The sequence below is a fragment of the Canis lupus genome, chromosome 4 (genome assembly GCF_048164855.1).
Source record: "Canis lupus baileyi chromosome 4, mCanLup2.hap1, whole genome shotgun sequence".
NCBI lineage: Eukaryota > Metazoa > Chordata > Mammalia > Carnivora > Canidae > Canis > Canis lupus.
Genome location: NC_132841.1, coordinates 59,707,621 through 59,723,666, shown reverse-complemented (window position 1 = coordinate 59,723,666; position 16,046 = coordinate 59,707,621). Strand labels below are relative to the sequence as shown.

The window sequence follows — 16,046 nt, the reverse complement described above, 5'->3', positions numbered from 1 at the left end:
CTCTCTCTAGGAAATGAGCATTTGGGCTCTGGTCAACAGGGCCTCAGACTCACCGTGAGATTCAGCAAGCCTCCCGCCTTCTCTGGGACTCAGATTCCCCCCATGAATACAGGGAGAGGTTTGGATGGGGCAACTCAAAGAGCCACACCTGTTCTAAAACTTCTTTGGCCAGAGGGAAGGTTCTGGTCACTGTTATTCCTGCTGGGGTGGTTTATGGGAAGTGAGGGCCAATGAGAAGGAGGGGGCCAGGGACGCCTGGGTGGCCCAGCGGTTGAGCGTCTGCCTTCAGCTCAGGGTGTGATCCCGGGGTCCCAGGATCTAGTCCCACATCCGGCTCCTTGCATGGAAACTGCTTCTCCCTCTGCCTGTGTCTCTGCCTCTCTCTCTGTCTCTCATGAACAAATAAATAAAATCTTAAAAAAAGAAAGAAAAAAGAAGGAGGGGGCTACATCACTGAGGCTTGGGGTCATGTGAGAATCCATAGCCCATCTCATTCCACCAATTGAATTTCCCCCACAATTTGGTCACAGACATGCTGTGTGGACTTTGACGAATTGTTTCCCTCTCTGGGCCTCCTATTTCCCACCTCTACAATTAGGAGTTAGGCAATCTTTCAGGAGACTTTGAGACAAATAAACCAGTGATATGGAAACCCAAGGAAGTGGCAAGAGGAAGGGTGGCATAGACAACAGGAGGACTAGGAAGAATGAGAGTAGAGTTTGGGGGCACCCAACCTCCCGGGCTATCTTAGATGACTCCTTGATACCCTCAGTTATCTACCCAATGCTTTATGGACCTCCATGCTTCTCAGAGGCTGCTGCGGTGCCGGCCAACCCCGGAAAGGCCCAAGCCACTAATTCAGAGGCTGGGGGTTTGCCTCTGACAACTTCCCCCTTTCAGGAGGAGGGCTACACTCCAGGGAGGAGTCACCTGGGACAAGGTGGATGGCACAGTCAGGAAGCAGGCACCCTCCTACGTACCATACTCTCCTGCCTGGGGAGGTCCCTGAAGCAGAGGGAGGGAGAGGACTCTCAGGGAGAGTGCTGAGTGCCAGGAAGACCGCATGATTCCTCTTACTTTGGCCAGGTTGCAGGGACAGAGGTCCAAAGAGGGACCCACTGCTCACAGTGAATCAGAAGGACCCCCTTGGGGGAGTAGAACGTGCACCCCAAGTCCAGGGGAGCAGGCATGCTTGGGGAATCATTTGGAGCCCAGCCTTCTGTCTTTCCAGCTCATATGAGCCTCCACTGCTTTCCCACCACCTTAATCTAAATAAATCCAGTCCCTCTTGGCCACATCCGCCAGCAGCAGCTTCCCTCCCTCGGGGTCCCGAGACTCCCACGACACAGGGAGGCCAAGAAGGCGGGCCTCCACGGCTGCCAGTGCGGGAGGCTTGCACACGGTGAGCATGTGCACACACACCACAGACCCCCTGCCTACGCGCTCACTCACACGCTGCTCGGAAACACATCCGTGTGCAATAGGCCATGTGTGTGCTGAGCCCTCACGCAGGCACTGCACATGTGCATGCCCACACAAAACCCACGTGCACACAGCTCCCCCCCACTGTGCCCAGCACACATGGCAGCACACGTGCACACAGCATAGACTGCTGACTGCTTGCTCTCCCACACGCCCATGGGAGGGGTGCACACGCGCCGCAAATCACATGCGCACCCCACCCAAGCAAAGCTGTGCACATGCAGTACGCAAAGACTGCGTGCACATGGGCCCCAACACACCTGAACACACATCCACAACACCTAACAGGCCAGCGCATGTCAGTGCTCTGCTCTGAGCACTTGACGTGGAGCGACTTACTTGCTCCTCAGCCAACTCTGTGAGCTAGATACAAGGATCAGTCCTGTTTTAGATGGGGAAGCTGAGGCAGCCAGCACTTAGGGAACTTGCCTAGGAATGCAGAGCAGAGACCGAATGGGCACAGAGTACTCTATGCCAGCCTGTGCCACCACCTTCTCAATCTGGGCTGGGGAGAGGGTGGTAGGGGCTGACACAGACAGATGGCACTGAGTTGTGTTTAGCTGAGAGGAGATGGGACTTGGTGATGGATGCTGGGGGGCCGGAGTGAGAGGTAGTTTACGTGAGCCCCCACTCCTCTGTTTCTGATGTGGAATACCAGGGGGAGGGGGGCAGGAGCGTGTGTGTGTGTGTGTGTGTGTGTGTGTTGGGACACCATGTCATTTTCTGAGATAAGGATAAGGGAAGGGGCAGGATTGAGAGCTGCCACTGAGCTACTTTAGGGTTTGGAGGGGCTGTGGGTACCTGAATGGACAGAGGGACCCTCCATCCGGAGGCAGGGAACAGGCTGGGCAGAAGTAGCCTTGAGGGGGGCTGGGAGGAAGCCCTGCTTCAAGGAGGAGGAGTGGGGCTCTCTGGCCAGGGATGCCCTGAATAAACGAGATGCCAGAGGGAGGAGGAGGCTTAGCTGTGGAGTCACGGGGTTAGAGTCCTGGAATAGCAGCGCTCCACAGCCCTTAGGGATCATCTATCCAATCCAACCTTCTTCCTGTGCCCATTGTACAGGCAGGAAAACTGAGGCCAAGAGAAAACCTGGGACAGGTGCCAATGTTCTGACCTCAGGCTGAGGTGGCCAGCGGGACACTGATGCTCACCTGACCGGGCAGCCCTGGCTCCAGTCCCAGCTCCGATGTGGGACTGGTGGCTCAAGACCCAGCGTTCGGACCACATCCACTGCCTACTCTGTTCCCACAGAACGCCCCCTGCCCTGCCATACTTAAACCTCCATATCAAAGTCACTTTCCCTGTCCTGCCCCTCCCAGACAGGGAACCGGGACTGAGACCAAGAGGAAGTGGCTCCTCTTGCAGGCAGAAGTGGGACACGGACTCAAGTGTCCTGCCGGTGGCCTCTTCCTCTCTTCTGCACACCTTTCTCTCCCCCCGACCCTTGGCGTCCCCTGGGACAAACTGGAGCAGATCCCTAGCTGGGAATTAGGGGGTGTGGGTTCCAGCCCCAGCTCTATCACCCATCTACAGTGCAGTTGTGTCCCTTTCTGAGCCTTGGTCTTCCCATCTGTACACGGGGTGCGTGGGGCTGTCCTGGATGCACTTCCAGGGCCGCCTTGCTGTGGCTCTCAGGACCCTGCTCTGGAAGGAAGACGGCTATGCAGAGTTGGAATGCTGGGGTGGGGGTGGGGGCCAGGGAGGGGCCCCTGGCCTGGATGTCATGACTCAGCTCAGAGAAGGCAGCCAGCTTTAGGCCTGGGAGTGTGTGGGGGCAAGAGGCATCTGGAGCCAGGGACTGAGTCCTCCCTCCAGCAGCTGGGAGAGCACGTGAGTGAGGGCCACTCTGACTGGACCTGGCAGAGTGTGGCCCGTGTGGCCCATGTGGCCCATGTGGCCTTACTCCAAGTGGGCTGAGATGTAGGTGCGCTCTTGCAGCATGGGGGGCGAGGGGGGACTTCATCCTGGGAGCCAGGGAGGACCGCAGGGTCCATTGGGTAGAGGGGGTGGAAGCCTGGGAAGGGGCCAAGGCTGTGGGGCTCCCGCCTGCCACCCTCAATCCGAAGCCCCACTTCTATCTGTTGGTGAAGGCTCAGCACTCCCCCTCCAGCACAGTGAATCTCCCCGCAAGCCTGAGGATCACATCAAGGCCAGAGAGAGAGCAACCTGGCCCAATCACACAGCGACGCAGCTTGGTGCTCCCGGCCTTACCATCTGCCATGCTCCTCTAGAGCCTCAGGGCCTTCATGTGTCCAGGTACCTATGAACTCCCCCAAACCAAGCAGAAGAAATCCACTAAGTTGGGGCCTGGCATGGGCTCTAGCTGTTCTGGAAGTCCAGGTGGGGAGAATAACAGTGCCAGTTCCATGGGCTGGCATTCTGATCCCCCTACCCCTGTCCCCCCCGCCCCCGGCACCAGCTTGGTGGCCTCTGGCTGTCCTACTGCACCGCCCTCCTTCTGTCTCCTCACCTCTGATGTGTCCCCTCCTGCCTCTTCTCACACGGCAGCCCGAGGAACCTTTCTGAAATACCTCTCTGATCATGTCCTTCCCTGGCCCCTCCGTGGCTCTCTCTCTGTCACCCCCAGGAAGTGGCTGGCTTCTTAGCTCAGCCTTTAAGAAACTTGGTGCCCTGGCCCTGGCGACAGCTCATCGTGACTGGGGACAGGAGGTTGCTGCCTTCCCAGCTCCCCAGGGCCCAAGCAAGGCCCCCACACTCGTCACTCACTCTGTGCTTTTCTCCCCAGGAGGCCTCCCCAGGGACACAATGGAAAGAAATGACCTATTTTCTGGAAGTTCAAAATAAAACGAAACATCTGTCTGGATCAGAGCCAGGCTGATAAAGAACGGACTGATTCCCCCCACCGCCGGAGCCCCCCCTCCTCTTGCCACACACCCCCTCACCCGCCAGAGTGTGTGCTTGGGGGTGGGGGACAATGCGGGCCCAGTTACTTGGAACAGCTCGTGGGAAAGCGCTCAGTGTGTGCCTCACGGCCACTGGGGGCCCAGGGGAGGGGGCCTGGGTCCCCACACAGGCTGGGAACCGTCCTGAGAAGGAGGTCAGGGAGGGAGGGAGGCCTGCCGAGTGCTCCTGCCGAGCAAACACTTCCTGCCTTCTCTGGCGCCTCGCTGGCCTCCCTGTTCTGCCCATCCCGTGGCTGCCCACCTCCACCCCCAGGGCACCTCCACCCCAGGGCCGAAGGCCTGGTTCTGCACAGGCCCCGTGGATCCTAGGACGAGAGTCCTCTGGATCCCATCTGGACCTCCTAGAGCCCCGGCAGAATGGAACAAGGCGCTAGCAGGCCTTGCAAACAGCAGGAATTTCAATAGCTATCTTTGATTTAGTTGGTGCCACCCGATACCTGGGCTAAGCCATTTATGTGAATGACTTTGGGACAGTCTGTGACCCCTCTGTGTTGCTGTCCCATTTCACAGATGAGGAGAGCAAGGCACAGAGTGCTTGGATCCTTTGCCTGAGGTCAACGGAGCTTTGTCAGGGGTGAAGCCAGTGCCCAGTCCCCAGCAGACCGACCCCAGAGCACACTGGCTCCACGCCACCTGACGGCCTCCCTGCCTGGCACATAGCACAGGCTGAGCCTGTGAGCCACCCGCCCCACTCCTTCCCCTCGGCGTCCTGACCTGTCCCATCCATCCTGCTTTCCTTGTACTGGGCTGAGACTGAAGCTGAAGAACAGGATGGGCGTCACATCGTCTTTCATAGAGCCCTGTGACCGTGGGGCCAGGAGTGCGACCGTGGGGCCGGGAGGGGTCACAGCTACTCCCTGCTCACGTCTGCCCCTCCCACTCTGCCAACCAAGGAGCTGTCGGTCCACAGCAGCACACCTCCCGTGGCCAGGGTCTCACCACCTCATCCGGAACCCACTCCATTCTTGGACGGCTCAGGATCCTCAGGGCTCAGGCTATTAAAAATTTTCATTACACCAGGGATTTTGTTTTGTCCTCACAACAATCCTGTGAGGGGGTTACAATCTTGATTTCCCTTTCATGAGGAGGAAACTGAGTCTCAGAGATGTCTGGTAGCTTGTCCAAGGCGACACAGCCGGTAAGCCATGAAGCTGGGATGCAAACTCAGGTTCATCTGACTCCAAACCTGCATTCTTTTTTTTTTTTTTTTTTTTTTTATTCATTGGAGACAGAGAGAGAGGCAGAGACATGGGCAGAGAGAGAAGCAGGCTCCCTGCAGGGATCCCCATCTGGGACTCAATCCCAGGACCCTGGGATCACAACCTGAGCCGAAGGCAGACAGTCAACCGCTGAGCTACCCAGGAGTCCCTCCAAACGTGTATTCTTAACCGTCACGATAGACTGTATGTCTCCAGCCCAGAAACAGGTCTGTCCACAAGGAAACGGTACCAAATAAGTTTACCCTAATGGGGTCCATACAGAATCCAGGCTCTCAAGGACCGGAGGATCCTGAGGTCAGGGTCCTATCCTTCCCTTGCTGAGGTGCAGAGTGAGCAAGGGGCCTGCCCCAGCTCACCCAGTAAGGGAAAGCCAAGCTAGGGATGGAGCTCAGAACTTTCCTGCAACTTCACTGCAGAGCCAGAGGGTGAGCACACGGTTGAGGAGAGGAGTCCCTGCTGAGGACAGCCTGAGGCTGGCAGGGGCCATGCCCACACAGTGGCCCGTCCCCGAGCGCCTCGGAGATGCAGCATCCAGGCAGGCGGGCTAGGTGTGTGGCCGGCTGTGCCCGGGTTCCAGGCCCGCCCCTGGTGGGGCCCCAGCACCTCGGCAGCTGCAGAGTTCCGGGCCTCCACCATCCCTCGCTGCCCTCCCCGCACCGCCTCCCCTGCCCCCCAGAGCCTCATCTCCGGCCGGTGCCATGGCAACGGAGAGCCCAGGTCCTGGCAGCCAGAGGAGCCCCCGAGAGGGGTCCCAGGCCGAGGCTGGGGAGGGGGGTGCGGCGGGCGCAGACAAGCAAACCTTCTGTTCCCGGGGCTGCTGCCAGGCCGGGATCAGCCCTGGGCCGGGGTGGGGGCCGCAAATAGAATGGGTTCTCAGAGCCAAGTGGGCAGGGGGCAGGCAGGCCTCAGGCCGTTGGTCCTGACCCACCAGCACGTGGCCTGCCCCCACCAGCCCCGAGCCCAGGCCGCCGGCGGGCAGAGAGGGAGCTGGAGCTGGCTGACAGAGGCCCTGCCACCAACAGGAGCCAACGGGAGCATTGAGATTCCCCTCAGAGCCCTCGGGGCGAGAAAGTCCCACGTTTCACTTCCCTCTCCCTCTCTCCGCGCCCGCCTCTCACCCCTCTCTCTGGCCCTGCACCCCGATTCTCCCACAGACTGTCACTCGGCTCCTCTGGGCCTCGGCATGCCCATCTGGAAGTCGGGGCTCGTCCCGAGCAGTGGAGGCCACTGAATGAGTTCATACAAGTAAGACGCTTAGAACAGGGCCTGGCACACAGCCCTGTGCCAAGTCAGTGGCCTCGTTCTTCTTCCTTCACTCACGGGAGAGCGGCACTCTGGCCGGCCAGGGAGTGCGCAGCCCGGCCCCCACCCCGGCCAGGCTTGGGGGGGAGGCCCATGATAGATGAGATGCTGGGAAAGCCCCCTGCAGAGGGGCTCCTCTGGAACGGGGAGCTGCAGCCGGCTCAGCCAGAGGGGGGTGTCTCCCTGCACAGTCAGGGTTGTAAAGGCCCACCCAGGACCCGAACCCAAGTTCAGTGGGTTCTGGCAACCACGTCCTTCCTGTACCTTTGTCTTAGTCCCTTCGCTCGATTCCTGAGTGAGGAAACGCACCTAACAATTTTTTCAGATGCCTCCAAATTCCTCATATGGAATTAGGTATACAGTGGATGCTTAATAGATGCTTCCACAGCCTAAAAGATCAAATGGCCTTATAGGGTCAGCCCTTCTGGTCTTCAGGCCCGGGCCCTCAGCTGTCCCCTGATACCTCAGGGTTCACTAGGCTGGGGAGCTGGCACAGGCAGGTGATGGTGACTCTTTCTTTCTAGGGTGGTGATGGGACAGGCTAGGTTAGAGGGCAAAAGGGGGCCCTTGATGGCAGCAAGTTGTGCACGATGCCACCCAGGGCACCAAAAGCACATGGGAGCTCAGCCAGGCCAGGGGCTGCAGTCACGCTGTGCACCCACTTAATCCAGGTCCAAGTTAAGTGCCAGCCCTCCTACCTTGTAGCTGCGTGACCTGTTTGACTTTAACTTCCCTGAGTCCCAGTTTCCAGAAAAATGACAGAAGGGACTTCCTTTTCCATTGCTGGGAGGGTTAGTGGTGATGATGAAAAGCACCTGTCACATAATAGGTGCTCAGTAAAGGGCAGGGGTCATGAATACGTGATTATTCCAGTGAGGAGAGGGTGGCCTCCAGCTGGGCCTCCAGGGTTTAGTGGGGTTCTTCGGTAGATGATGCCAGGCAAGGGTCACTCCTGGCTATCCCACATGGCTCTGTGTAGTAAGTGGGAGAGAGAACTCAGGGCATCTGGGAAAACAGCAGGGGGAGAACTTTTACATCAGAAATCAGGGCTCTTGGGGATCCCTGGGTGGCCCAGCAGTTTAGCGCCTGCCTTTGGCCCAGGGCATGATCCTGGAGTCCCCGGATCAAGTCCCACATCGGGCTCCCTGCATGGAGCCTACTTCTCTCTCTCTGCCTGTGTCTCTGCCTCTCTCTCTCTGTCTCTCATGAATAAATAAGTAAGATCTTAAAAAAAAAATTTTTTTTTAAAGAAATCAGAGCTCTTTAGCAAAGGGGTAGGGAAAGGCTCACATCTGACATGAGGAAGATATTGTGGAGGTCACTTTGGGAAAGGCTTAGGGTCCTGGGTGAAGATTTAGGCTTTGTCCCGGAGGCGCTAGGTAGCCAACTTTCAGGGCATTGATAGCGGGATGTGGTCGGGGGGTTGGAATTGGCTGCTGGCTGGGCAGTGGTAAGAGTCCAACTCCAAGCACTACGGGGGTGGGGAGGAGCTCCTGTCCTCAAACGGGAGTAACAAGGCAGGTTAGCATCTATGGGAGGGTGTGGGTTCGAATGGGGACAGTGGAGGCAGCGAGGCCAGTTTTGGATACAAAACCTTCTCAAACCCTGCCTAAAACTCCCTAGCGGAACCAGCCATGTAATCTGTGGGGCCAACTGCAAAGTGGACACGCAGGGTTCCTGGTTACAAAATTGTTAAGAATTTCAGGCGTGTGGGCAGCCCCGGTGGCGCAGCGGTTTAGCGCCGCCTGCAGTCCAGGGTGTGATCCTGGAGACCCGGGATGGAGTCCCAAGTCGGGCTCCCTGCATGGAGCCTGCTTCTCCCTCTGCCTGTGTCTCTGCCTCTCTCTCTCACTCTCTCTGAACAAATAAATAAATAAATCTTTACAAAAAAAAAAAAAAAAAGAATTTCAGGCGTGGAACATCATTTCTGCTCTCTGGACTAACAGGGAGGCCAAGCGTCCAGCCAGCCTGCCAGCCACCGGTCTGTTTATCCATCTCTCCATGCACTTATTTATCACTATTCACTACCCATTCAGCAGACTGACTGCAGCCCAGGAACTGAGGTAAGAGCAGAATAGTCCATAGTCCACTTTCCCTTCACAGCTATGGCTGTGACAGCTTTGACAGCTTTGAGCCCTGCCCTATGGACTAGCCCTGGAATCCCCCCATGCCCAACTGAGGCTCAGCTTCAGGCACGGAGACTCTGACCTCCAGCTGGTTCTACTTCCCAGGAGGGAACGCCACTAGGGCAGCAATGAGGATTGGAAACAGCCACAGAAACCTGGCAGGACTAAGGGCAAAGCGAGATGGAACATTTGGGGTCACTGAGCTGCCCCCTTGGCCTCCCCCAACACTTGTATAAAAGGAAATCATGGCCAAAATGGAGAAGTGATGTGGTGAGAGCTCCAAGTCCACAAACCCACCCCGGAGGGTTCCCACCCCTCATGGAAATGGCATTTCCTCTTCAGCCCAAACGTTGCCCTGAGACCTCAGCCCAGGGAGAACTGGGGCTGAGTGAACCTCGGACGGCAGAAATGGACGGTGAAGACACAGCATGTGCTCAGCTGGGTCCCCAGCTCCACACTACCACCGACCATCCGTACAACTGGAGGCGCACCCCTCCCATTCTCTGGACCTGTTTTCCAACCATACATGAAGGAAGTTGAACCAGGTGACCCCCAGAATCCTTTTCATATCTGGCCTTCAAGGACTGACTCCCTGGCCCGCTACCCCCACTTCCCAAGGGATAATCATTCCTATCACAGGGCGGAGAAGCTGGTACCTCTGGCAGATGAAAGGTTTCAGGCACCTGAGACATCAAATAGCCCTGATCTGAAGCAAGGAGAAGAGAGGATATTAATGCAGTTAAAGCAATACACTTTGATTTTCAGCCTCCTGCACTAGGCTGGGGGCACGGTACCCCAGAAAACACCTGGGAAGGATGGTTCCTTGGGGCAAGGAGTCCGGGGGTTCAAGAGGCCCTTTACCTGCAGGCTCTGGATCTGAAGTCTTGGGAGGGTCTTAAGGTGGCTCCTACACTGGAAGCAACAAGTGTGTAAATTACACACCCGCTCCCACCTGTACCCCACATCGATTCTCTCACCTCTGGACCCCATCATTCATCCGTCCACCACACAGCCAAAGCCCTTCTTCCTCTTGAAACCGGAGCATACAAGATTTGAAAAATCAGCATTGGAAGGGGCCTACAGGCAGGCTCACAGCATCCACACATACACATTCCAGCAGGCACATCTCCCGGCCCTCCCTCCTCTGTATCCCAGAAAAATGGGCCCATGGGCTCTGCAGGTACATGCCCTTGGAGCTCCCCAAGAAACTGAGTGCATAACGAATGGGTTGTCCTAACTGTAGAAAGTTCCTCCTCTTTATTGCAGGTTACAGTTTCCCATTAGTGGTCATCGATCCTGACCTCTTTCTGTAAAGGGTAGAGAAAGGGTAAGAAAAAACCCTTTCATTGTGAAGTTAAATATGCATGATGCCTGAGTACACAACAGGGCTTGTGTGGCTGCCAATCTGGGCTGGCGTGGCTTGGAATCCTGGAATTGTTTTAGGCCTGGAAGGAGCTCAGAGATCATCTTGTTCAACCTCCTGGTCTTACTGATGGGAAAACTGAAGCCCAGAGAAGGACTGACTCACCCACGGTCACACAGGATGGGTCCCGGGGTCTGATGACCACCTCTGGAACTCTGAGGGGCTGAGGCACATTCTCAGAGTTGATGCTGTATCCTCAGGGGTGGTCCGTGCCCCACCCAGCCTCTCGTCCTGGGCTCTGAAGTCACAAACACCCGGATGCAAAACCCAGCTCTACTACTTCCTAGCTGTGGGACCTTGGGCAACTGACTTAACCTCTCTGGGCATTTCCTCATCTGTAAAGCAGAGAGAGTTTATATCTACTCCTGGAGGTTGCTGTGATGATTCTATTAGTTTGGCAAATATTTATTGAGCACTTTCTGAATGCCAGGCCTGTTCGAAGCCCCAAGGAATGACAGCAGTGAACTTCACAGTAATGGATGGGAAGTACAACGAAAGTGCTCAGGGATTGCGGGTCCCTGTCATCTCACCCTGCCCACACTGCTCCCAGGCTGAGCGGCTGTGAAATCTGCCGCTGGGAGGCCCCCAGGGAGGCCTGTGGAAGACAGTGGAGGAAGATGTCCCCCCATGCCGAGGGCCCACTGCCCACAGGGTTCTGAAACATGTGCAGGGAAGTAAGATGGGCATGGCAGGCACTTCAGGGCAGTCTAGGGACCCTCTCATTCCTTCCTCCCTCCCCACCACACTCAGCAGCCCATCCTGAGCAAAAACCCCAAGTGCCCTCCTCCAGTCCAGAAGGTCTCAGAGCCAGACCATGCCTGGAAGGTGGAGGTAGGCCTTTAGACTGGTCCCTTCCAGGGGCATAGCTCTTGGTGAGGCATAGACTAACTTCACTGCCGAGTCCTGTTCAGGACGGAGGGAGGCCAGTGGGCCTCTCTCAGCCAATGGCCTTTGGGTCCAGCCCTGAGAAGTGCAAGATCTACTACGCACCTTTATCAATATTATCCTCACGGAGACTACATGCCTCCCTGCTGCCTACAGAGGAGGGGGCCGATGCCAAGAGAGACAGAGCACTGGCCCAGGGTCACACAGCCAGGCAGGAGCCAACTAGGGAATAATACACAGTCCTCTGATGCCCAGACCTGATGTTCTTTACCCCAGTGCCCAACACCTTCCAGATGTGGATACAGCCCAGAAAAAAAGGATCCGGGGACCCGAGTTGGCAACATAGCGGACTTGAGTTGAGCCAGGGCAAACGCCAGGTCTCCTGACTCTGAATCTGCGGGGCTTTCCGCTGTCCCACATCTGGGGGCAATTACAAATCTCAGCTCCTCTTCCCACAGAGGAGGGAGGGCTGTCCCATCACCACTAAAGGGAAGGTGCTGGCCAGATGGTCCTCCTTCCTCACTTAGGACCTGGCCAGACTTCGGGTAGACCCAGTGCAGGCGGAGCCTGCCGCCGAAGGTGCTGGAGCCAGGAACGGCCTCAGTGGGAGAATGGAGACTCCCTGCCTTCTGCCCTGGGGCTCCCTGGGTAGCCAGGGGGTAAGTCTTCAGTTTCAAGTAGACTTTGGCCTAAGTACCAACTCTACTAACTATGTGACACTGGGAAAATCACATAGCCTCTCTGAGCCTTGGCTTCCTGGTCTGCAACACAGGGGTAACGACAATACAGATTCCCAAGAGCTGCTGTGGGGGTGACAAGGTGTGTGGGGTCTCGGCTCTGTGCCTGGCACAGTGAAAGCACTCCATGGCGGTGACCCACACAGCAGCACTATGGATCCGGAGCTACGGATCCGGGGCTACGGATCCGGGGCCTGCTGCAAGGAGGCAGGGGAGGACCGCATGACCTCAGATATCTCCCTAGAGGCCTCCTGCATTCTGGGATGGCAGACAGGCAGGGACACTCCTCCCTGTTTGACATAGAAAAATGCAGTCTGGAGGAACAGCGTGCTGTTCTGGAAGGGCACCTGAGGGAAGGGTGGGGCTTGGTTCTGGTCTCACATTTGGGAACAGCAAGTCTTCAGTGAGCCCCTCCTACCTTTTGCCAGCACATTTTCTGTTTCACTGCCTGCCTGTCTGCATATGTTGGGGACGGAAAACAAGATGGGGTCACTTGGGGCCCAAATGATCTCTGATGTGCACACAGAGCACAAACAGGAAGAGAAGGCCAAGCAACAAGGCAAAGGGCATGGCAAGCACTTGGAAGACTGGAAGGACCCCGGAAGGCTGCCTGGAGGAGGGGGAGGTAGGGCATTCCCTCCATTTTCCTTCACGGAAAATGAGGAGGGGCATTCTCACAGGCAAGATTGTGCATACTCCTCCTGGGGACCCTGGGATCTGACTGGCGGGAACACAAGGACCAAGTTTGGAGAAATGCGGCAGGGAGCTTATTATCTCCCCAAGCTCTGCCAGTTACTAGCACCGTGATACAGTTTTGTAGCTGCTGTGAACCTCACGCGTAAAACCAACATAAAATCCATCCCTGCCTCTGGAGCCGCTGGTGAGTTACGTGAGATCATGCTCATAAAGCTCTCCGCACAGTCCTGGCATGCAGTAAGTGTCAATCAGTGGCAGCTACTATTAGGAGTTGGGGCTTTCTATAGGGGAGACTCAAAGAAGGAATCGTGATCAGATTCATGTTTTAGGATGGAGTGAAAGCAGCGTCGGAAGGAGGGAGACAGCGAGGCGGCTTGAGCAGCTGCCTGGGTCCAGAGGGAAGGGCCCAGCAACCGACTCCCCCTTCTTTCCAGAGGGGCCCCTACATCTGACGGCGGATCCCAGGCCCCCAGCCCCACAGCCCCGACTGTGAGACTGTGACTGCTAGGCTAGGCCTGCCACAGCCCCCTTGCCTTCGCACTTTCCCAGCCACTGGGGGTTTGGAAGGACATCTTAGGAATCTGGAAAATTTGCAAATCCATTTAAATCCCCAGAGGTTGCCTGGCGGCCGACTGGCCTAGAGCCAGACAGATTCTTAAGGACAAGGCTTGGGCCCAGAGACAGGGGCCATGGCTCTGAAGTCCCCTATCCCCTGCTAGATCTCCATTCCGTGCACCCTCCTTGCTGCCTCCCAATTCCCCTCTCGAGCTCCTGCCAGCTTTCCCCGGCCCTCTCAGGCGGTTCTATGTTTTGGAGGCCCTCAGTCTGCACCCAGAAACCTCTGGGGTTCATTTGGCAAAAGCAGGGGACAGCAGGGCTATGGAGACCGGCTGGGCCACCCACCCCAGAAGCAGCCTGAGCAGGAGAAGAGAAAACTGGCTCCTCCAGCCCTGACGTCGCCCACAGCCTCCCAGCTTCTTCCCATCTGGTTTTGTTAAAAATATTTTCCATTTTTTGACCTACCCAAGAAGGCACAGACTGGAGCAAGGGGACAGGACAAGGGGCTGGGGATCCCCCTTCTCCCAGCACTTACCTTGCTGCTGATGCCTTCGGGGGTGGGCACAGTCCTGAGCTCTGGGCTGTCACCCCCTCCAGGAAGTCCTCCTCGCTGACCTCTCATTAACAGAAAGACTTTGCTGGACTCCCCAACGGGGCCACGGCTGGGTCGCAGAGCAGGGAAGACAGCCTAATCTCCGGGCCCTGGGAGCCTCAGGAGGATGGAGAGAGTGGGGGGCTGCAGGGGTGAGTGAGGAGTGGCCTCACTGCCAAAGCATCCTTCTGGAGGAGCAGGGCTGCCAGGAGGGGCCGCCCTGGGTCTGGCCCTCTGCGCTGCAGGGCACAGGCTGCTGCCCCCAGCTGCTGGTCAGGGGGGCCGGGTCCTCTCCGTGCCGTCCTCCTGCCCTCTGCCTCCAACTTGTTCGCAGAGGGATCCTGGATCCCAGACGGGATGGGCAGGGACTGCGGGCGCTGGCAGCCCGGGAGCTCACACCACTGTGGGCTTCCCTGCCCTCCCCCTGCTTTGGGGGAAAGGCTGCAGGGCCGCCTCTGATTGGCTCAGCCGGGAGCAGGGGGGCGAGGGGGCGGGGAAGGTGGACGCGTGTGTCTGTTTTCAATTTCAGTTTCTTCCCCCTCTTTCTTTTCCCCCAAGTTTCTTGTTTTTCTTCCTTTTTTCCCTCTGCTTGCTCTCTCCGTCGCCTGCTCTCTCAGGATGTGAGGGGATGTTTAGAAATTCCGCAGCCCACGCCAACCGCTGAGTCACTTTTATTAAAAAGTGGTCCGGCCCCACCTCTCTGATGCCCTGCCGCGCAGCACCTGGGGCCGACTCCCTTGTCTGTGCCTCAGTTTCCACATCCATAAGGGCAGCTCTGAGCACCTATATGATTGATTCAGGCAACATCCGTTTATTGAACAAGCATGTGCTAGACACCATGCGGGGTGCTGGAGGTGGTAGTGAGCAACACACAGTCCCTGACTCCAGGGCTGCCCTGGCTAGTGGAGACACAGGAGGCACAGGGAGGTACCCTGAGGAATAGCAGGGGGGCTGAGAGTGCATTTAGAGGGGCAACTAACTGAGGCTTTGGGATTATCAGTCGCTGTCACAAGAAGAAACCCAAGGCTCAGGTGTGAATTGGCACAGAGAGGGAAAGAGACCTGGCGATGTCACCCGGTGTACTTGGGATTTCCAAACACATTCCTTCCTGTCATCTCGCTGTCCCTCGAGTACCAGGAAAGGGTTATTTCCCCATTTTATAGACAATGAAACAGAAGCCCAGAGAAGAGGAATGAGCTTCCCAAGCTCCCACAAGCAATGGCAGAACTGGAGTGGAATCAGGTCTCCCGAGTTCCATGACAGAACAGACACAGGTGACCTGACCCCGGGGCAAGACTCCCATTGCAGAGCAGACTGGGCCTCCTGCCCCGCCTTCTTCCAGGGTTATCCTTTTCTCTGCATCTCATTCAGTCACCCAACACATATTTTCGAGTACCTGCTAATGTCCCCTTTCCAGCCTCTTGCCCTCCCTTCCCTGCTAGGGTCTGTCAAGGCTTCTCCAAAACCTGGCTGGACCTCGTGTCCCCACCTCTTCTTCTGCCCTTATTTCCTCAGACCGGGAGATGTCTCTAATCACTTCTGGCCCTTAGATGCCCAGGGCACCATTTTATTTTATTTTATTTTATTTTATTTTATTTTATTTTATTTATTTTATTTATTTCAAGGACATCATTTTATTTATTTTAAGATTTTGTTTATTCATTCATGAGAGACACAGAGAGAGAGAAGCAGAGGCAGAAGCAGGCTCCCTGCAGGAAGCCCGATGCAGGACTCGATCCCAGGACCCAGGGATCACGTCCAGAGCCAAAGGCAGATGCTCAAACACTGAGCCACCCACATGACCCACAAGGGCATCATTTTAAAAGGGTTTAGAGAGTTGAGGTAAGTCACCCTCTGTCCTGACACTGTATACATGGGAGAGCTGAGTCCTAGAGAAGGGGCAAAAAAGGTGTCCCAGGTCACACAGGTAGAGCCTGACTCTGCCCAGAGCCCCTTCTGTCCTACCCTCTGTACCTCTGTCCACCCCCTTCTTCTCCTGGGCCTCACCTTAAGCCCCTGTTCACAGAGCAGGAGGGTTGCCTGAGCTGGGATTTTACGCCAACCACAATCTCATAGCTTGAGGTCATTTCTTGGTCTTATC

The 16,046-nt window shown here is 56.6% G+C and overlaps 1 protein-coding gene across 4 annotated transcripts in view; it reads right to left on the bottom strand.

Moving 5' to 3' along the window:
• Positions 1-14,324, bottom strand: part of PDGFRB (platelet derived growth factor receptor beta) — a 37,684-nt gene extending 23,360 nt beyond the window's left edge. Inside the window, exon 1 of one of the 4 annotated variants that reach the window (XM_072824542.1) lies at positions 13,889-14,324. In XM_072824542.1, the coding sequence (XP_072680643.1) occupies positions 13,889-13,975 (87 nt within the window). In that variant the 5' untranslated portion in view covers positions 13,976-14,324. Of the gene's footprint in view, positions 1-3,952; positions 4,195-13,888 lie in introns of those variants that run through there. The other 3 variants (XM_072824544.1, XM_072824543.1, XM_072824545.1) reach the window with 3 other exon arrangements.
• Positions 14,325-16,046: the final 1,722 nt, after the last annotated feature.